Consider the following 23,371-nt stretch of genomic DNA (forward strand, 5'->3'; position numbering starts at 1 on the left):
TGATGACTAATTCTATAGCACAGCACTGAAGATCAGTTCTGTAGCCCAGGTGCGCAATTGGCAAGTTGAACCGATATCCTAAAAAGGTCTTGGTGACATTGACTGAAATGATCAGCAGCTTGACGCAGGTTGCTTTATCACCAGCTAAACAATGTGGACAGCACCCATGTTGTAAAGACCAGCTGATTGACTCAATTGCTTTTAACCTGACCTCGGAGCAGCCTCATTGGTTGGCAATAGAACAAAGAGGCCACACATCGAGATCCACTGTTGGGTGGAACTTGGTTGGGCACCACAAACAGGCCAGGCTTCCTAGTGATTTATTGTACAGATTCCAGGAGTAAACACACAAGAGTGAAACGGGATTCAGGTTCTAAAGTAGAAGGTCTTTAATGATGCAACAGTTTAATTTCCGCAAAGATGGATTTGTGCAGCCCCAGGGATTGGTTGCAGCTCAGTGAGTTGATGGAGTGAACGAATCTTATTAGGTCCAAATGAGTTTTATTTTGGAATTAATATCCCATGGATACTGATGGATGTAATTTGGGAGAAGGGGAGGAATCTAAATGACTATTTGCTATCAGAGGGACGTGAAACAATGTTGCTCTATGCTCCCTCGGTGTATAAAGGGTGGCAAAAGGATATATGATGGTGAGAGATTTTCAGAATAGTGAAATATTGCCCTTGAATACACAATTTGACTTTCAGCATGCAAGAATAGCTTCCGTTTTGGGAGACCTTAAACCCTGAGTAAAAACCAATTTCTATGACTCTCAAAGAGTTGATATTTACATATTGTGGCAATGTGTCATTAGTTAAGATTTGGCACAGGTGATGGGCAAAATGGCCTCCTTCTGTGCTGTAAACGTCCGCAGTTACACGGTTCTAAGACCGGATTAAGGATTCCCAAATTATAGCGTAAATTACCATGCAACATTCTTACTTTGCTGCTGCCCACCGCCCCACCACCCCCTTAAGAGTTCACAACTATTTCCAGCAACAAGGACTAGTATTTTACACTATAAATACAAATATTCCTCTCATCAGGTTCCAGTTCAAAGGCTACACATTTGTCCGCCTATGTCAAAGTGCAGGAGGTTGTACAGAATTATCCTGCTGTATACTTTGGCCATTCATAAGGGGAGAGCAAAGAAAGTCATGAGATTCCCTTCTATTTGAAAAGGGAGTCCTCCTCATTTTCTTGCCCAAGTTTACATTCTTAAAATGGATGCGCTTTCCCTGTCAGTCGAGTAACCTTTGATTTTGGGAAGTTAAATCCAACATTAAATCTAATATTAGGCAGTACGCGGTATTGGAAAGGTCAGAATTTTCTGCCCAGTGCATTTTTAGTCACAGCCATGATAGTTATAAAGGATATTCTGAAAGGACACCACACACGCACCAAGAGGGTGAGAGCAAGGGGAAGTCCCAGCCCCTAGCTGCTTAAGTATGTCCCATCACAGGTTGGGGGGTCTACTCTCGACAGGCAAAGGTGTGGACTTACCATTTGTAATCACACCAATAACAGGAATACAAAAGTCACAATTCAAACCTGGGAGGTATAGGATTTAGCAGATTATGTACAACTAGAAAAGAGAGCATGAAGTATGACATTCCAAAACGTGGCCATCAGCACCCCACGTGCCAACTGAGATGAGGATCATCAGCACCAGTCTTTAGAACAGTTTTTACAGGAATTAAATATACACACAAGTTGTTGAAACATAATTGCTGAGTTATCGAGCTCAGGTTGCATCCACCAAAGAGAATTTTATTTTCACAAAAACCCAAGTTTATTTATTAGTGTCACAAGTAGGCTTACTTGTCAATACTGAAATGAAGTTACTGTGAAAATCCCTGCGTCGCTACACACTGAGGGAGAATTTAGCACGGCCAATGCACCTAACCAGCACGTCTTTTGGACTGTGGGAGGAAACCGGAGCACGCAGAAGAAACTCATGCAGACTCGGGGAGAACGTGCAAACTCCTCACAGACAGTCACCCAAGGTCGGGAATCGAACCCGGGGTCCCTGGTGCTGAGAGGCAGCAGTGCTAACCACCGTGCTGCCCATTGCTTCCAATTATTCTTTCCCCTGCATGGCTGATGAAGCTGGCCAGTCCCTTCCACTTATTCACCAGGTAGAATGCAATAGTAGCATTGGAAGCTGGACTTTAGCAATCCATCTGCTGGAGTGTGAATGTGAGTAGGAGTGCGAGTGCAAGTGTGAGTGAATGCCAGGGTTCAGCTTTGGTGCTCTCCAGATTCAAACAGCCTAAAAAACATTCAACGTCTAGGTTCCCGTATGAAGAGTGGCCACGTGGGCACAATGTCGAAGGGCTACCAGCGCCCGTGGAATCATTACCCCAGCACGAGTCTGTGAGGGATCGGGTGGGAAAGGCGTGAGGGTGTAAGAGTAGGAGAAAAAGGTGATCTGGGAATTACTTCAACGTTCCTCTCCCTTCCCAAAATAGCAAGCACAGGCCCGACAACCTCGTGACTTAGGGGTGAGAAAGAGGGGGGAATGACAAAAGAGGAAAGGAGCAAGGAAAGGTAAACCTATTGCACAACATAGCCTCCCTTCCATCTTTCTGTGCACCGCACCATTCACCAACATGATAGAAAGGGTGTTACAGCTAAGAGCCCTCCGTGCAAGAGAGTTTCAAATGTGAATGGAGTCAACTAGCTCTAAGAATGGTAGAGAATGCTTTGAAATCTTCACACTAACCACTTGAGATGTACAACCTCCAAACCACTGAGCATATAACCTTGTTTGTAAAGCGGAATTTCTCTTAAAACTCTTAAGCGTCGCAGACAATTGAACGTGGTGCAATCTTATAACGGAGTGTACTTCTGACAGACACTTTGTACCAATGCAAATCTGTAACAAAGTCAAAATCCTACAAAGTCAGTGGTATCTGCCAAATCAACAACGTGTTTTCATTCTTGTTGTGTATTGTCGGCTTGAAGTCCCTGTTAAAATTCTGGTAGCCCCTGCCTCCAGAGGCAATGGCAACCGAGCTAATCTTCTCCTTCCTGACAACCTCACGGGCTGAAGACCTGCTTCGAACCCACACGTCCGGGTCGTCCACTATCTCGTAGATGGAACCGTCCTCAATGCTGTGCTCCAGGGAACCCTCGATGGCCTGAGCCTCGCTGTTGTGCGCCGACAGTAACTGACCGGGCAAGTGAGAGGTGGAGCGCAGGTTGTAACGCAGTGAGATCCCTTGCTTCTTATCCAAGTGATCGTGCTGGTCGTGAAGGGATTCCTGGGAGGAGGAATCCTCTTTGCTGTTCCCTTCCGAATACTCGGGCATGTCCTCGGTGGACTCGCTTTTCAGTAATTCCAGGTCCAAAGAGCCAACGGTGGGAATCAGAAACTCCACAGGTCCACAGTGCGCATTGAGCGAGATAATTCCCTTTCCTACACAGGAGAGAGAGAGAGAGAACTCAGTGACTGGGAACGCTTCTAAAAACACAATACAGAGTCTCATCCATTGCATAACTCTGTCACCACTAACGTGAACCAGGGGTGATATGAATGAGAAAAGTCAGTTCATGCAATGATAAAAAAGGGATTTTTGTTGTAAAAACACCATCAACATCAAGCAAGGGTTCAATTCACGAACATGCTTCTTCCACACTACCCTGTCAAACAATCAGTATATGGATTAGTTGCTTCCTCCACAGTGCCCTAACAAGCAGTTTTAGAGGTTTGAGAAGTGATCAAAGAATAGTTAATCCCCCTCTAAACTGCTCAGCTATAGCCTCCCCCATCCCATCACCCCACCCCCACAAGCTCAGCCACACCCCCCCCCCAGTTCCCTCACCCCAGCTCAGCCACCCCCCCACTCCCCAGTTCAACCACCCCCTCCCACCCCCCAGCTCAACCACCCCCACCCCAGCCACGCCACCCCCCACCCCAGCCACGCCACTCCCTCACCCCAGCCACGCCACCCCCCACCCCAGCCACGCCACCCCCCACCCCCTCACCCCAGCCACGCCACCCGCCACCCCCCACTCCCTCACCCCAGCCACGCCACCCCCCACCCCAGCCACGCCACCCCCCACTCCCCCACCCCAGCCACGCCACCCCCCACTCCCCCACCCCAGCCACGCCACCCCCCACTCCCTCACCCCAGCCACGCCACCCCCCACTCCCTCACCCCAGCCACGCCACCCCCCACTCCCTCACCCCAGCCACGCCACCCCCCACTCCCTCACCCCAGCCACGCCACCCCCCCACTCCCTCACCCCAGCTCAGCCACCCCCCACTCCCTCACCCCAGCCACCCCCCACTCCCTCACCCCAGCCACCCCCCACTCCCTCACCCCAGCCACCCCCCACTCCCTCACCCCAGCCACCCCCCACTCCCTCACCCCAGCCACCCCCCACTCCCTCACTCCCTCACCCCAGCCACCCCACACCCCCCACTCCCTCACCCACCCCACACCCCCCACTCCCTCACCCCAGCCACCCCCCACTCCCTCACCCCAGCCACCCCACACCCCCCACTCCCTCACCCCAGCCACCCCACACCCCCCACTCCCTCACCCCAGCCACCCCACACCCCCCACTCCCTCACCCCAGCCACCCCACACCCCCCACCCCAGCCACCCCACACCCCCCACCCCAGCCACCCCACACCCCCCACCCCAGCCACCCCACACCCCCCACCCCAGCCACCCCACACCCCCCACTCCCTCCACCCCACACCCCCCACTCCCTCCACCCCACACCCCCCACCCCAGCCACCCCACACCCCCCACTCCCTCACCCCAGCCATCCCCCACCCCCCACTCCCTCACCCCAGCCACGCCACCCCCCACTCCCTCACCCCAGCCACGCCACCCCCCACTCCCTCACCCCAGCCACGCCACCCCCCACTCCCTCACCCCAGCCACGCCACCCCCCACTCCCTCACCCCAGCCACGCCACCCCCCACTCCCTCACCCCAGCCACGCCACCCCCCACTCCCTCACCCCAGCCACGCCACCCACCACTCCCTCACCCCAGCCACGCCACCCCCCACTCCCTCACCCTCACCCCAGCCACGCCACCCCCCACTCCCTCACCCCAGCCACGCCACCCCCCACTCCCTCACCCCAGCCACGCCACCCCCCACTCCCTCACCCCAGCCCAGCCACCCCCCACCCCAGCCCAGCCACCCCCCACCCCACCCCAGCCACCTCCCACTCCCTCACCCCAGCCCAGCCACCCCCCACTCCCTCACCCCAGCCCAGCCACCCCCCACTCCCTCACCCCAGCCCAGCCACCCCCCACTCCCTCACCCCAGCCACCCCCCACTCCCTCACCCCAGCCACCCCCCACTCCCTCACCCCAGCCACCCCCCACTCCAGCTCAGCCACCCCCCACTCCCTCACCCCAGCTCAGCCACCCCCCTCACCTCAGCCACAGGCCTGTGCCCCTCCCCAGCTCAAAATAGCTCCTTTTACCACACATACAAAACACTTGTATTCCTTGGAACTTGTCTATGTTTTTGAACCAGTTTGGCGCTCACTAGTAATAAATTATGCTAATTAAATTATGCATGATGTTGGATTCATATCTACATGTTCCACTGCACACCTTCATTCACCGTGGCACTATATCACAAGCTACTCTCTGTACCTGGTGTTCGAGTAGCCACGTCAACCCTTCTGTTCTTTCTGGAACTCAACAAAATCCTTCACCTGTGAAGGAAACTACAAAACTGTGATTATTAAATGGAGCGGGGGAAAAAAATCCTTACCTGTTACTTTTGGAATTCCTTCAAGTTTCGGAACCGGTAGAGTAATCAAAATGCCTTGATTGGTCCCAACCCACAGCATGCCTTGGCAAACCAGCAGACACGTCACCAAAATATTCTTTTGTCCTTAATGAGGGAGATGGAAAGAGAAATAGGTCATCGTACAGAGGCCCAGATGATTTTAAAGTCCAGGAGCAATCATTTATTCTTCATATTCAAACAGATATTACTGAACAAAGAACACCCTCGAGACATTTCCTCTTCCCTTTATCTATAATGGCGAACACCACAATGATAGAATTCACTAATGGAAGGCTGCTTATTCAGATCATGAGTTTGGTCAGCATTGACAGAGCCTCTCTGCTCATTGGAACAAATGTGGACCCTTTCCACATTTGGGAGCGAATTTTCCCGTTCCACCCGGCACGGGAATCGGAGCGGACGAGGGGTGGCCCAGGGAAAGGTCTGGTGAGCTTGGACGAGAATCTTTGGTTTCAGGGTGAGCGCGGCTGGAAATCCCACCCTCTGTCTTTCCCACTAAAAGTTTTAAAGTTTATTTATCAGTGTCACAACTAGGCTTACATTAACACTGCAATGAAGTTACTGTGAAAATCCCCTAGTCGCCACACTCCGGCGCCTGTTCGGGCACACTGAGGGAGAATTTAGCACAGCCAATGCACCTAACCAGCACGTTTTTTGGACTGTGGGAGGAAACCGGAGCACCCGGAGGAAACCCACGCAGACACGGGGAGAATGTGCAGACTCCGCACAGACAGTGACCCAAGCTGGGAATCGAACCCGGTCCCTGGTGCTGTGAGGCAGCAGTGCTAACCACTGTGCCACTCAGCTTTGAAAACCAGTGGAGAGATGGCAGTAAGTGCAGAACCAAGAGCAAGATGTACAGAATATTGCAGACTTGGATTTACTTCATGGATTGTGGTCCAGAGATTGGTCACTCACTAGACAATCCATCAGCCTCTGTATTTCTAAACAAATCTATGACACTTAGCCTTTCCAGTATAACACGTGTACACTTATCCAAGTAGTGTCTGACATTGCACACTACAAATGATTTAATTATCCATGTTTGAGGAGTAAGGATTGATCGGTGTTGATATGGAATTAGTTCAATTACTACCCCCGGGTTTCTGATTGACTTTAACAGGCAATTTTCCAGCCACTCCCCAGTCAATGATCACGATGACAAGATGATGTGAACAGACTGGGATGGGCCACGTATGCCAACACGGTGGCACAATGGTTAGCACTGCTGGGGACCCAGGTTCGATTCCAGCCTTGGGTGACTGTCTGTGTGGAGTTTGCACAGCCTTTCCGTGTCTGCATGGGTTTCCTCTGGGTGCTCCAGTTTCTTCCCACAGTCCAAAGATGTGTAGGTTAGATGGTTTGGCTATGGTGAATGTGCGGGGTTATGGGGTTAGGGCCTAGGTAAGATGTTCTTTTGGAGAGTCAGTTCAGACTTGAAGCAGCTGCTTTCTGCACTGTATGGATTATGTCGCACACCTTTAGAAAACATCTCATTTCCTTGCAGTTTTACAGGGTGTGGGCGTTACTGGCTAGGCCAGCATTTGTTGCCTATCCCCAGGTGCCCCTCGAGAAGGTGGTGGTGAGTCGTCTTCTCGAATCACTGCAGTCCCTGAGGTATAGATACACCCATAGTGCTGTTAGGGAGGGAGCTCCAGGATTTTGACCCAGTGGTTCTGGGTGGGATACTCTTTCGGTGAGTCAGTGATGACTCGATGGGGCGGATGGCTTCCTTCTGCACTGTAGGAATTCTATGTACATTTTGCCAGGTCCATGTTGATTTTGGTATTTCTTTGCTCCACTCTGATTTATTTGTGATATGTTTGGAACATACAGATCAAAGGTCAAAATGGTATACAATGATGTCCAATCAATGCGTGGCAGCACTCATACAGGAATGGTGGGTACAATGTCTCAATAAAAGTGTGTGAGATAGTGTGCATGGGCGAGAGAACACGAGTGCTTTTACAATGACCAGAAAAACTTCAGCAGGAAAGCTATGGATCAAATACTTCCAACATTTATTTTTATTTGAGCTTTCCAACATCCAGAGTAATGTTGCGCAATGCCAATTTTGTGATGGGACTCGTGCAACTTAATGCTTGGTCACGGCTGACTAAATTTAGGCGAGGCAGCTCGAAAGGGACTAACCCTTCTGACCCACTAGTTTCCTTCTCCAAATCACATAAATCTCATCTAGAAATCAGATGCGTGCGAAACTCAAAAAAAAACTGCAGTTAAATTTTATGATGTTGATATAAAAACCATCCAAACCTATTTGAATTTTCTTCACGACCTGCTTTAAAAAGGACTCCTCAGTTCCACCCCACACTCCCAGTGCTGGGACTTCGAGTTCGACCCTACAACAATGACCTCTCCACCCCCTCAGGTGGGCCCCACTCTTAAACACCCAGCTCATCCACAGCTCTCGTGATCCGGTTTAGTGAATAATTGGGAGAACCGCTCTAATTCCAAGCAGCTTTCCTGATTTGGGTTAATTTAGCATTCTGCAACAGGAACCATTTAAAGCGATTCACACACCAAAATAAAATATTATGATGATGGGACAGGAAAGAGAAAACCGAGAACATTAAAATTAAATGTTGCTGAACATCAAACGCTCAGGCGACAAGATTGTAAATATTTTCAATTTGTATGATTACTGCAACATAAGCTGGATAGATTTACTTGGATTCATAATATAGCCTGGGGCCCAAAGACAGCTTATCTTCCCCTCCAGTTACACAAAAAGATCCCATGGCATGATTTTGAATAATAGCAAGGACTTTCTCCCAGGTGCCCCAGCCAATATCTATCCCTTAACCAACGTCACTAAACAAGCTGTCTGGTCATCATCTCTTTGATTTTTTAAAAATTCATTCGTGGGACATGGGCATCGCTGGCTGGCCAGCATTTATTGTCCATCCCTAGTTGCCCTTCGAGGGCAGTTGAGAGTCAACCACACAGTTGTGGCTTTGGTGTCACATCTAGGTCGGACCAGGTAAGGATGGCCGATTTCAAAGAACAAAGAAACTTACAGCACAGGAACAGGCCCTTCGGCCCTCCAAGCCTGCACCGACCATGCTGCCCAACTTAACTAAAACACCCTCCCATTCCGGGGACCATATCCGTCTATTCCCATCCTATTCATGTACTTGTCAAGATGCCCCTTAAAAGTCACTACCATATCCGCTTCCACTACCTCCCCCGGCAACCAGTTCCAGACACCCACTACTCTGTGTAAAAAATCTGCCTCATACATCTCCTTTAAACCTTGCCCCTCGCACCTTAAACCTGTGCCCCCTAGTAACTGACTCTTCCACCCTGGGAAAAAGCTTCTGACTATCCACTCTGTCCATGCCTCTCAATCTTGTAGACTTCTATCAGGTCTCCCCTCAACCTCAGTCATTCCAGTGAGAACAAACCAAGTTTCTCCAACCTCCCCTCCTAGCTAATGCCCCCCATACCAGGCAACATCCTGGTAAATCTTTTCTGTACCCTCGCCAAAGCCTCCACATCCTTCTGGTAGTGTGGCAACCAGAATTGGACACTATATTCCAAGTGCGGCCTAACTAAGGTTCTATATATTCCTTCCATATTAGTGAACCAGACAGGTTTTCCAACAATCAGCAATGGTTTGTTACATGTTTATCAGCTCATGTGCTGGGGAGCAAGGTTCGAATCTCGTCACAGCAGATGGTGGAATTTAAATTTTTAAAAATCTGGAATTAAGAATCTACTGATGACCATGAAACCATCATCGATTGTCGAAAAAACCCATCTGACTCACCAATATCCTTTAGGGAAGGAAGTCCGCCATCCTTACCTTATCTGGCCTACAAGTGACTCCAGAGCCACAGCAATGTGGTTGACTCTCACCTGCCCTCCAAGGACAACTAGGATTGGGCAATAAATGCTGGCCCAGCCAGCGACGCCCATGACCCATGACTGAATAATAAAAATAAGTAGAATCTTAATTCCCGATTTATTTTTTGAATTCAAATTCCACCACCCACCATGGCAGGATTCAAACCCAGGTCCCCAGAACATTAGCTGACAGGCACTGTTGTTTCTGATGGTAAAACACGCTGATCACAGGACAAACAAACCGCAGGTTCTCTGACGCATCTTACCTGGAGTGAAGAAGGTGCTGCGTGGAACGACATTGATTTCTTGAAGATGTTCCAGAGTCTCGGTGTGAAATAATCGAATGGAGGAGCCTGCAGAGAAGGCCATCCACACCCCACCACCAGCTTTCATCATATGAGTCACGTCCACCTCGCTGTCAGGGTGGGCATCAAAACACTGCCAGATACCGGGGAGGGAAAGAGCAGTTTTACTTGCTAAAGAAACACCATGACGTTTGCTTGCAAAGCAGTGCCAAGCCAAATCATTCTTAATTGTTTAGAAAACTGAAAATTGGAAAGGACTCCCTACCGCTATTAGACAAGAGCATTTCTTCTGAAATGTTGTACTCAACTCTGGGCTCATTTTTTAAAAAGGAAATAGACCATCCGATTTCAGACACAGGAATCACCTTGATCTGCTGGACAGCCAAAATCTCCCGTCCGATTTACCCACTGACTGGGGCGGCACGGTGGCACAGTGGTTGGCGCCTCACAGCGCCAGGGACCCGGGTTCAATTCCGGCCTTGGGTCACTGTCTGTGTGGATTCTGCACATTCTCCCCGTGTCTGCGTGGGTTTCCTCCGGGTGCTCCAGTTTCCTCCCACAGTCCAAAGATGTGCGGCTTAGATTGATTGGCCATGCTAAATTGCCCCTTAGTGTTAGAGGATTAGAAGGGTAAATATGTGGGGTTACGGGGATAGGGCCTGGGTAGTTGTGGTCAGTGCAGACCTGATGGGCCAAATGGCCTTCCTATGCACTGTAGGGATTCTATGACATCCTGCATCAAACACTCATTCCAATGGTTTTAACCTGCTCTCCTGAGCAGGCGAGATGGCCATCTGCCAAAAACGAGTGGGATCCTTTGCAAAACATGCAGTTAAGGCTGCCTTTGGCAATTGGGGCCCCAGTTGCTATTTTAATCATGGGTCTTGTCAAGAAAGCCATTGCGGTTTTCCACCAGACCAGCTTGGTGGGCAGAAGTGTTGGGTATAAAAGGAGGTAGGTTTTGAAATTTTATCTTAAAGCTTTCCTGTGGGGCGAAGAGTAGCACATCTGCCCCCCCCCCCCCCCCCCCCCCCTCCCCCTCGGATAGAAAATGTAGGCCTCTGTTTGGTCCCCGTCGGCTGCCCCTCGCAACCCGGCAATCCTCTCTTGCCCGCTGGCTAGCTGCCACGTCACATCCATTTTGGGCAGGCAACTGATGGACAACTGAGGAGATGAGACGCGGCAGTTTAAGCTAACTGGACTTCAATGTGGGGAGCGCCAGGACTGTTTACTTTCTGCCTCATTGGGGCCCTCCTGGGGTGACAACGGCAGCATCAAGAAATCCAAGGTTCGGAGCAGCATAAACCAGCATTTGTACCTTTTGTCCCTTCACCCGAACCCGACTGTACAGCTCAGTGACATTTTTCTTCTTTCCAAAACCATCAAGCTGATTGCTTTGGGAGTGAGTGTGCCAACCCAAGGAAGTTTTGTGTTGTGGGTCTTTGCCCACTAGGGATTGGATTCAGGCAACCTGAACATATTATTTGTAGTGACTTCACAAACAGTAGAGAGAAAAACACTTTTTACTCAGCATCAGTCTAGACTGAATTTAAATCCGAGTGGCGAAAGGCCAGTGTACAGACAGACGTCACACCCAGTCCCACCAGCAGAATCCTGTTCAGTGGAACAGCCACACCCAGCCGGGGGGGGGGGGCACAATCTAAAAGGCAGCCGCGTCGAGAAAACAATTGTGCAAATAAAGATGGCGCCCCCATTGGCTTCCTCCAGACTGAACCAATTATCAACACTGGCATAAGCACTCAATATATCTCAGCAAGATGAAAAAAGGTACACGCTCCCAGTTCCTGACAGAGGGAAGCGGAAAACCTTCCCAATCGATGAAAAGGCAGTTTGTCCCAAAGTCTTTATTAATAGGGGCGCTGTGAATGATAGAGTTAGCTCTACTCTACAACGGCAAGCTGAGAGCTGATTAACGTACTCTGGGGATTTAATCAGATCTCTCTCTTTCGCTCCAATATAAAACCTATTCAGACTCTCACAGCACGGTCTATCCGAGCAGGGAGACTGGCTATCAACAACAACATAAATGGGCGACATGTCCATGTACTTGTGAAGGAATATGGGCTTTACGGTAATTGGGAGCAATGTTTCAAGGACGTAACGTTTATAATTTAAAAAGGAAATCAATGAGAATAATTACTGAATGTTGAACAAGCTCCGTAGAACACAGCAGAATGGAGATTCCCCAATGTATTATCGAGCGGTACACTTCGGGAAGGTTCCAGGATAAATGTCCCAGATGCGTCGCGCTATTTCCTTTCAGTCAAGATACCGAAAGAATGCGATAAATCAACATTAGCAGGCATGGCTTGGGAAGCCTTCCAACCAACTTTCCTGCTTCGTATTGCTCACCAGCAGAAAACGTTCAGAGTGATCAGGTTTGGCCAGGTTGCGATGCCCTTCACAGCTGAATAGTGACTATCTTGGCTCACGTGGCAAATGCAATGCTAGCATTCATTTCAAGAGGACTAGAACACAAAAGTAAGGGATGTACTGCTGAGGCTTTTTAAAGGCTCTGGTCAGGCCACATTTGGAAAACTGTGGGCAATTTTAGAGCCCCATATCTAGGCGCTGGCCCTGGAGAGGGTCCAGAGGAGGTTCACAAGAATGATCCCAGGAAGGAAAAGCTTGACGTATGAGGAGCGTTTGAGGACTCTTGAGTTTTTACTCGATGGAGTTTAGAAGGAGGAGGGAGGATCTCATTGAAACTTACAGAATACTGAAAGGCCTGGACAGAAGTGGGGAAGATGTTTCCATTGGCAGGAGAGGCTAGGGTCCAAGGGCACAACCTCAGGCTAAAGAGACGACCGTTTAGAACCAAGATGAGGAAGAATTTCTTCAGCCAGAGGGTGGTGAATCTATGGAATTCATTGCCACAGAAGGCCGTGGAGGCCAGGTCATTGAGTGCATTTAAGATAGAGATAGATAGGTTCTTGATTGGTAAGGGGATCAAAGGTTACGGGGAAAAGACAGGGAGAATGGGGGTTGAGAAGCTCAGCCACGAGCGAGTGGCAGAGCAAACTCGATGGGCCGAATGGCCTAATTCTGCTCTTATATCTAATGGTCTTTCGGCACAAGGGTGGAACTACACCCCGGTATACGTCCGTGCCTGTACTAGTCAAGAGGGGAGTGAAACAAAAAAAAAAGCACGTGGAACACTTAGGATTTGCAGCACACGCTTGTCAAATTCAGCCGAATCCGAGGAGATCCATTTTGTGCTTCTTTAAAAAACAAGATGTGCGGAGGAAGGAAAAGCCTAGTCAGCCTTGCAAGCCGAACTAATGTTTCTGGTTCACTGCTGACAGATGCTTCGGAAAATACAGAACATTCAGTCCCTGTCAAGAGTATTCCAACAGACTAGCTGTGATGGAGATTTCTCTTCTGTGTGCCCCGTTTTCATGGTCGATCCAATAAACATCACACACACACAGACACGTAAAGGGCTCTCGAGTTTCAGAGCCTCAATGTAACGCCAGACTACCTCAGCCTTAGCCCAAGATGGAAACAAAATCAGGCAAAAGAAAATCAAACATTAATTTCTGATTCATCAACTCATCGCATACAATCAGATAATTTGATGCTTTTGGATGAATGACTAAAATGCCTTTAACAACAGTAGTTGTGAGTTAACACATTAAAAAAACGAGTTGATGTGCAGTTGCCATATCAGTGGGTGCCAACCTTCACTCAGTAGTAGCACGTTCACCTCTGCACCGACTTAGTTTAGTTTATTTATTAGTGTCACTTACATTAACACGGCAATGAAGTTACTGTGAAAATCCCCGAGTCGCCACACTCCACCACCTGTTCAGGTACACCGAGGGAGAATTTCGCACGGCCAATGCACCTAACCAGCCCGTCTTTAGGACTGTGAGGGAACCAGAGCACCCGGAGGAAACCCCCGCAGACAAGTAGAAGCAGAGAATTTACAGCACGGAAATGGGCCATTCGGCCCATCCACTCAATGATGTGGAGATGCCAGCTTTGGATTGGGGTAAGCACAATAAAGGAGTCTCACAACACCAGGTTAAAGTCCAACAGGTTTATTTGGAATCACAAGCTTCATGATGAAAGAACAGCGCTCTGAAAGCTCGTGATTCTAAATAAATCTGCTGGACTTTAACCTGGTGTTGTGAGACTTCTTACTGACCCATTCAATGCCAGTGTTTATGCTCTACTCATTCCTCCTCTCATCCTTTCTTAATGATCAGCATAACCTTCAATTCCCTTCTCCCACATATGCTTATCAAGCCTCCCCTCATCTGTATCTAACTGGCTTGCCTCAACTACTCCACATAGCAAGTTCCACATTCTCACAATGCTTTTGATTTGATTTATTGTCACATGTATTAGCATACAGTGGAAAGTATTGTTTATTGCACGCTATAAAGATAAAGCATACCGCTCATAGAGAAGGAAATGAGAGAGTGCAGAATGTAGTGTTACAGTCATAGCTAGGGTGTAGAGAAAGGTCAACTTAATGCAAGGTGGGGCCATTCAAAAATCTGACGGCAGCAGGGAAGAAGCTGTTCTCAAGTCGGTTGGTATATGACCTCACACTTTTGTATCTTTTTTCCTGATGGAAGAAGTTGGGAGACAGAATGTCCGGGGTGCGTGTGGTCCTTAATTATGCTGGCTGCTTTTCTGAGCCAGCAGGAAGTGTAGACAGAGTCAATGGATGGGAGGCTGGTTTGTGTGATGGATTGGTGAGGAGGTTATTTCTGAATTCCCGATTTGATTTCGTGTTGACTCTCTTGTATTGACAGTCCCTAGATTTACTTTTCCCTCAGGTGGAAATGTTCTTTGGGCAAGATTTCAATTCAATTCAGTCAAAACTCACCCACTTGCAGAGCGTTAACATGAGGTCCTGGGTATCTGTCCTCTCGATGTGGAGGTGCCGGCGTTGGACTGGGGTAAACACAGTAAGAAGTCTAACAACACCAGGTTAAAGTCCAACAGGTTCATTTGGTAGCAAAAGCCACACAAGCTTTTGGAGCCTTAAGCCCCTTCTTCAGGTGAGTGGGAATTCTCATTGTGAACAGAATTCCCACTCACCTGAAGGGGCTTAAGGCTCCGAAAGCTTGTGTGGCTTTTGCTACCAAATAAACCTGTTGGACTTTAACCCGGTGTTGTTAAACTTCTTACTGTCTCTATCCTCTCAACAGTTTAAAGACCTTGATTATGTCAGTCCCTCTCAATGGAAGAGTCAGCGTGTTGATCCTTTCCTGCTGGGTATAACCTCACAGATCTGCTATGGGATCTTTTGCACCCTCTCTGACCATCTTATGATGATATGTATGTACACTGTACTCCCCAGTGTGGTCTTAGCAAAGGTTCAATAAAGGTTTACCATCACTTTTCTACTGTTAAATGTTGTCCTTCCAGAAATAAACCCAAGTGGTCAATTTGCTTTTTTTAAAGACCTTATTGACCTGTGTTGCAACATTTAGTGATTTGTACACTCAATCCCTTTGCTCCTTCATCCCCTTTTAGCTAGGTTCTTCATGTTAATGTGGGGCCTCTTTTCCTGACCAACAGGTAATGTCTCACATGTGTATTGAATCCCATCTGCCAATTAATGCTCATTCTGCAAGTTTATCAATGGCTTCTTCAAACATGTTCCTCAGTGTCAACTATTCCCCCTACCCCCGCCAACCTCCCCCCTCCCCCCACATCCCCCAGGCTCCAATTTGGTGTTGTGTGCCAATTAAGAAATAATGTTTTTAGAACCAAAGAACCAAGAATCCCAACAGTGCAGAAAGAGGCCATTCGGCCCATCGAGTCTGCGCTCACTCTCCGAAAGAGCATCCCACCCAGGCCCTCCCCTCCGCCTTATCCCTGTAATCCCATGCATTAACCATGGCTAAGTCACGTTAACACACACATCTTTGGACACTAATTTAGCATTGCCAATCCCCCTAAGCTGCACATCTTTGGACCGTGGGAGGAAACTGGAGCACCCGGAGGAAACCCACGCAGGCACGGGGAGAACATGCAAACGCCACACAGACAGTAACCCAAGGCCGGAATCGAACCAGGGTCCCTGGCACTGCGAGGCAGCAGTGCTAACCACTGTGCCAAAATCTAAATTGCTAATATAAACTAGAAAGAGTGCAGAAAAGATTTACTAGGAAGCTACCGGGACTTGATGGATTGAGTCATAAGGAGAGGCTGAATAGACTGGGACTTTTTTCTCTGGAGCGTAGGAGGCTGAGGGGGGACCTTATAGAGGTCTATAAAATAATGAGGGGCATAGACAAGGTAGAGAGTCAATATCTTTTCCCATAGGGAGGGAAGTCTAAAACTAGAGGGCATATGTTTAAGGGGAGAGGGGAGAGATACAAAAGTGTCCAGAGGGGCAATTTTTTCACACAGAGGGTGGTGAGTGTCTGGAACAAACTGCCAGAGGTGGTAGTAGTAGAGGCGGGTACAATTTTATCTTTTTAAAAGCATTTAGATAGTTACATGGGTACGATGGGTCTAGAGGGATACAGGCCAAATGCGGGCAATTGAGATTAGCTTAGGGGTTTTAAAAAAAATAAGGCGGCATGGACAAGTTGGGCTGAAGGGCCTGTTTCCATGCTGTAAACCTCTATGACTCTAAATGGTGAAGTGATCCTAGCACTTCTGTGTGGAACTCAGTTCCCAACTTCTACCACTCTGAAAAGTTAACATTTACCCCTGCTCTCTTTCTGTTTTCAATCTGTCAACTACCCACTCTGCTCTTTGTTCCCTGACTCCACGTTTGATCTGATTAGTCAGTGTGGTACCTTATCAAAGCCTTTTGGAAATGTAGACATTATATCTACTGCATCACCCTTATTACCTCTTCAAAAGAGTTTAGTGAGGTTGAAATTCATTATTGTATGATATTTATAGTTCCCTTGACATGTTCTATTGTCCTTCTTAAAAAGGCTGTGGGCTGAAATTCTACTACAAAGGCTTGAGCACAAAATATAGGCTGACGCTTGCGTGCAGCACTGAGGGGCTGCTGCTCTTCTGAAAATGCTGCCACTCAGTTGTCAAACTGTGGCCCTGTCTGCCTTCCTGGATGCATAACCATGGCACTATTCAAGGCTGATCAGGGATGTTCCCCCTTGCTTGAGCCAACATTTACCCTTCAACCAAGGCCTATGATTTGCTTTTTTTATTTCATGGGTGGGTGTTTGCTTGTGCAATGTGGTTGCCATGCTGGCCACATTGAAGCAGTGACTACACTTCAAAAACATTTCAAATCAGTTTTGGACAGTTTTAAACGCAAGTCCTCCTTTACAGAACTGCATGTGGAGTGGGCCATGAAGTTGTGTTGGATTACCCCACTGTATAGAGAGAAGCTTCCTGTGCTAGGCAAGGCAAATGCCAGCAGCATACCAGCACAATCTTTCTGTGCAGTTGCATGTATTCTAAATATGAAAAGGGGTTGGTTAGTGGTGATTGGAAAAGTGGAGACATCCAATGCAACTTGCTAGGCCAGCTAACAGCGAGTCCTGGGTTAAATCATAGAATCCCTACAGTGCAGAAGGAGACCATTCACCCCATCTCACTGACTCTCCAAAAGAGCATTTACCCATGCCCACTCTTTGCCATGTCCTCGTACCCCCACGCATTTACCCCGCTAATCCCCTTAACTTGCAAACTAAGGGACATGTTATCACAACCAATCCATCTAACCTGCAAATCTTTGGACTGTGGGAGAAAACCGGAGCATCCAGAGGAAACCCACACAGACACGGGGAGAACATGCAAACTCCACACAGACAGTGACCAGAACTGAACCTGGTCCCTGGCGCTGTGAGGCAGCAGTGCTAACCACTGTGCTACTGTGGTTAAACATGTAGAAATCTATTCATCCCCGTCTTGAGCATAGTCAATAACTGGTGCACAGAATTTTAACGATTCACCAGTGAAGAAGTTCCTCCTGAGCTCAGCCTGAGCGAGCCTGCCCTGTATTCTGAGACTATGGATGAAATTTTCCAGCTCTTTCCTCCAGTGGGATTTTCCCGTCCCACAAAAAAGTGACCCACCACAGTGGGTTCCACATGGTGGACAGGCGAGCCACACAAAATGCCGTAGACATGGGCAGAACCAGAAGATCCTGCCACAGCAATGGCGACCCGCCTCCACAAAGCACACCGTAGGGCTCTGGAAAATCCCATTCCATGTCCCCTGGTTCCCGACTCGGGAAAATATCCTTCCTGCATCTACATTGTACGTCGGTTCAAGGGGTGGTTTAGGGGCATTTTTGAAAAGGGAAGAAATTGAGGAACCTGGAAAAAAGGCAAAGGCTCAATAGATTATTCCACAGTAAGAAGTCTCACAACACCAGGTTAAAGTCCAACAGGTTTATTTGGTATCACGAACTTTCAGAGTGCTGCCCCTTCATCATTATCACCTGATGAAGGAGTAGAGCTCCGAAAACTCACGATACCAAATAAACCTGTTGGACTTTAACCTGGTGTTGTGAGACTTCTTACTGTTCCCACCCTAGTCCAACGCCGGCATCTCCACATCATGGATTATTCCAGTTCAGGAAAAAGTTTTGGTTCTGATAAACTCTCAAGACTCTGAAGAATCTTGTTACTTGTCAAAATCTGCCAAGTAAGGCAACAGTGCCCCTTTAAGGTTGAATAGATTAGAGCATGTTCCGTGCCAAAACCGACTGCAGCAATACTCTGGTGTTCGAGCAGAAAGCAACATCTGCTAGTTAATTCTATTGCTGCTAGTGGGAGCATCTAAATCCATTTTTGCTTCATGTGGCTTTCATAGAATATTCTCACAGAAATTAATCAAAGATCATTTTCTGCAGCGCACACACACTCCTGCCCACTTTGTAATGCAAATGGCTCAAGTTCTCAAAGCTAATATGAATTTTTAATGTTTTTATGCGAAGTCTTAAGAGATCATATCATTTAAAAATACATTTTAAAATTGTCCTCCATCGTCAAGGAGATGAGTTTATGGCTCCAGCTGTGCAAAGATTTTACTGACTGTCGGGGAAAACGCAGTCAGCGGATAGGGACTGTGCCTACAAATAAAAAGCTTCTGGTTCGATAGTCGGGAACAGCTACACACACGTAACATGCACACCTTTTTATTTTCATGTCAAAAGTGAGACAGATTGCAGGCATCAGATACTTTAGTAGTCGATCGATCAAATTAAAACATTCTCCTCCCTCTTCACACCTCCCCCCACAGCTTCTACTCTATATTCTATCGATATTACTACTGTGTTCTTCAGAATATGTCCCTCATGATCCAAGATGCAGCATCCTACGCACTCTTTCCTGTCTCCCTGCAGTCCTTAGAAGTGTAATCACCACCAATTTCCAACCCATTCTCTCTGATCCTCAAGATTGTTACAAGTCCCTCTGTCTCCTTTCCCCTATGATTCACAGCCCAGTTAAACATGACCCAGCTGCACTGTAACCTCTCCGGGTCTGGAAATCTATTGTTCAGAAGTGCCAAGTTTTCCAGAAATGTTTTGAGGGGACGGCACGGTGGCACAGTGGTTAGCACTGCTGCCTCACAGAGCCAGGAACCCGGGTTCGATTCCTGGCTCGGGTGGAGTTTGGTACACATTCTCAAGTGTACAAGTGGTACACTTGGGTACATTTTCCCCGTGTTTGCGTGGGTTTCCTGCGGCTGCTCCGGTTTCCTCCCATAGTCCAAAGATGTGCGGGTTAGGTCAATTGGCCATGCTAAATTGCCCCTTAGTGTTAAGGGGATGTCAGGGGGATTAGTAGGGGGAGAATATGAGAGGTTACAGGGATAGGACCTGTGTGGGATGTTGTCGGTGTAGGCTCGATGGGCCGAATGGCCTCCCTCTGCACTGTAGGAATTTTAGGACCAGCATCCGTTGAGCAGAGCGCTCGGAGTGGAAACGTGAAGATACTGGGCGGGATTTTACGACCTCGCCTGTCCGAAACCGTAAAATCCCGCCCGAGGTTAATGGATCTTTCCATTGTCCGCCCCTCGCCCGTTCCGACTCCGGTGGCGGGCGGGGCGGTAAAATTCCGGTCATTGTATGTGGATAAGTAAAATAACTTCTATTATCGTTTTGTCCCTGTTATATGTTTCAGGTAAATATTTACATCAACAGCATTTTGCGGTTCGCCTGCTGTGGTTAGACATTCGATAATCCGGAAATGACTTGGTCCCAAACATTCCCGACTGGAGAGGTTAGAGTGTATTACTTTGTTCCGTCACATCATCTCTCCCACTTTTGTCAAGCTTGCATTAACTCAAACATCTCGGTCAACTTAGGGCGGCACGGAGGCACAGTGGTTAGCACTGCTGCTTCACAGCTCCAGGGACCTGGGTTCAATTCCCAGCTTGGGTCACTGTCTGTGCAAAACTCCACACATTCTCCTCGTGACTGCATGGGTTTCCTCCAGGTGCTCTGGTTTCCTCCCACAGTCCAAAGATGTGCGGGTTAGGTTGATTGGCAATGCTAAAAATTGCCTTTAGTGCCCTGAGATACGTAGATTAGAGGGATTAGCGGGTAAATATGTAGGGATATGGGGGTGGGGCCTGGGTGGGATTGTGGTCGGTGCAGACCCGATGGGCCGAATGGCTTCCTTCTGGACTGTAGGGTTTCTATGATGACATCACATTCCTTTGTTTATTCTTTTGGGATGTGGCCGTCGCTTGCATGGCTAGTATTTGTCACCCATCCCTATTTGCCCTTTAATGGAGTGGTTTACTTGGCCATTTCGGGGAGCAGTTAAGTTTAACTTTATTAAGTTTATTTATTAGAGTTACAGTTGGCTTACATTAACACTGCAATGAAGTTACTGTGAAAATCCCCAAGTCGCCACACTCCAGCGCCTGTTCGGGTACACTGAGGGAGAATCTAGCATGGCCGATGCACCTAACCAGCACACCTTAAGAGTCAACCACATTGCTGTGGCCCTGGAGTCACATGTAGGCCAGACCAGGTTAAGGATGGCAGGCCTCCTTCCCTTAAGGACATTAGTGAACCAGATGGGTTTTTTTTCCCCAAACAATCAATGATGGTTGTCATGGTCACAATTACCGAGATCAGCTTTGTATGCCAGTCTTTGCTTCTTTTTATTAATTGAATTTAAATTCCACCAGCTGCTCTTATGCACTTTATAGTCAGTATGTAAATAGCTCAGTGAAAATCATAGGCACCAACATACAGATTACTGTCACCAGTGTAGTCATTGATATTGCCTCGGCCCTTCTCCTTGGTTAATGAGTTGCAACAACAAACCTTTCCTTTGGCAAGGTACATGCCCGAATCCAGAGGCCCAGACTAAAGCACTGGAGGCATGCGTTCAAACCCCTTCACGGCAGCTGGGGGCATTTTAATTCAATTAATAAATAAATCTGGAATGAAGTGCTGGATATAATACCACACCATGGCATTGTGCATGGAGAAAGAACGGCTTCAACAATGATTTAACAACATTAATGACAATGGTGGCTTTAAAATGGCTGTTCTGGCTGAGCGCTAAGCACGCTGGGATTTTTGGTAAATTTATAGATTAAAACCAGATGCAGGTGGTAAAGAGGCTCTGCTCTGGGAGCTGTGATCTGAAGCTTCCCGTGTTGGCCCAGATAAGGGAAGTTGTTTACATTAACCGAGACAGTGTGGTTTCGGTTTTTATGGCTGCTATGTATGGGACATGTCAAATCAGCTAAGCATCAGGACGTCCTTCAAAAGTAATTTCATTAGATGTTCGAGCCATGTGATCAGTTGCTGGTGACACAGTTGGCTGGATGACAGAGAATTTTCCAGAAGCAAGTGGAGAATTGTGGATAAAAAGACAGGAGAGTCCTTTGTTTGGCAGCGATAACTTGGAGGCCAACCATTGCAAGAAGACTTGTTCTCTGAAGCATCCTTTAGGGTATAAGAAGATAGATTCTACATAGAGGATATTTCTTGGCCAAGGTTTTCCTAAATTCGGTGGTATCTATTTTCAGTTCAATAGTTAAAGCTGATGTTTAGTTAAAATTGATGCTCAGTTAAAGTTTTTTTAAAAGTTTATTTATTAGTCACAAGTAGGCTTACAGTAACTTCATTGCAGTGTTAATGTAAAATTCCTCTCGGCGCCACATTCCGACGCCTGTTCGGGTCAATGCACCTAACCAGCATGTCTTTCAGACTGTGGGAGGAAACCGGAGCAGCCGGAGGAAACCCGCGCAGACACGGGGAAAACGTGCAGACTCCACACAGACAGTGACCCAAGCCGGGAATTGAACCCAGGTCCCTGGAGCTGTGAGGCAGCAGTGCCGCCCACATTAAAGTGCAGTTTAAGAGTTAAAATTCAATTGATGTTCAGTTAGCGTTAAAGTTTAGTAAAGAGTTAATGAGTTGCAACTGTTTATGTTTGAGTTGGTACTAAAAATGTTAAATAAAGAAATAATTGGATTACTGTCCTTGTTCATCTCGCTAAACTGGAATGCTTGGAAGGTGTTTAAATTAATGCTGTATAACAGCATACAAGACTACGGGCCAAGGGCTGGAAAATGCAATTAGAATAGATAGGGGCTTGATGGCCAGTGTATGTATGATGGGCTGAAGGGCCCTCTTTTGCTTTGCTGTAAAACTCCATGACTCTAGATTAATTAGTTTCATGGTCTGTATTACCAGATTGTCATAAAAGCCCATCTGCTTCACGGATGTCCTTCAGAAGGAATTTGCTCTCCTTACCCCAGTCTGGCCTGCAGGAGGTTCTAGACTCGCAGTAACATGGGTGACTCTTAACCCTCTCCGAAACAGCCTAGGAAGCCACTCAGGGTTAACCTGTTCACGGGCAATTAGGGAGGGGCAATAAATGCTGGCCTTGCCAGCAGTCCTCACATCCCGAAGAGGAGAAAGGTATAACTGCCAGATTCAGCTTCCGCGCAACTGTTTTCATTCCACCAGCAGACACAGGAGAACGTGCAAATTACAACCGCCACCTCCTGACCCACGCCTGAAAGGAAGCTCCATCCTGACAAACAGATGTTTACCTAGACACAGCATGGCCAATGAACCAGTGGCCAAAACCTAAATGAGAAACTGCAGGCATCTCTCTAGCAAGAACATAAAGAATTCAGATTTTTTTTTAAAATCTACGTAGCATGGCATCATAAGCCTAGAATAAGACAAAAATAGCTCACTACTTCACAGCAAGCTCTGAAGTGCGTTATTTAAACAGAAGGTGGTTTTGTACCTTCACCCCCCCCCCCTCCCCCATGTTTAGAAGATGTTGGTTTGATCTGCCACAGAAGTGTGGGTCATAAGGGGCTCTAGATTCATGGCATCAGGAATGGAATCATAGAATCCCTATAGCGCAGGAGACGGCCATTTGGCCCATCGAGCCTGCACCGACAACAATCCCACTCAGCCCCTATCCCTATAACCCCACGTATTTGCCC

The 23,371-nt window shown here is 47.8% G+C and overlaps 1 protein-coding gene across 4 annotated transcripts in view; it reads right to left on the minus strand.

The window, feature by feature from the left end:
- Positions 1 to 311: 311 nt before the first annotated feature.
- The window catches only part of LOC144509979 (rho guanine nucleotide exchange factor 10-like protein), a 217,932-nt gene continuing 194,872 nt past the window's right edge, over positions 312 to 23,371 (minus strand). For all 4 annotated transcript variants that reach the window (XM_078239049.1, XM_078239050.1, XM_078239052.1 and 1 more), the window contains 3 exons: positions 9,923 to 10,094; positions 5,751 to 5,873; positions 312 to 3,422 (listed from right to left, as the gene is read on the minus strand). In XM_078239049.1, coding sequence (XP_078095175.1) covers positions 2,899 to 3,422; positions 5,751 to 5,873; positions 9,923 to 10,094 — 819 coding nt within the window. In that variant the 3' untranslated portion in view covers positions 312 to 2,898. The remainder of the gene's footprint in view (positions 3,423 to 5,750; positions 5,874 to 9,922; positions 10,095 to 23,371) is intronic.

Source organism: Mustelus asterias, chromosome 22 (genome assembly GCF_964213995.1).
Source record: "Mustelus asterias chromosome 22, sMusAst1.hap1.1, whole genome shotgun sequence".
In the NCBI taxonomy this organism is placed as follows: Eukaryota; Metazoa; Chordata; class Chondrichthyes; order Carcharhiniformes; family Triakidae; genus Mustelus; species Mustelus asterias.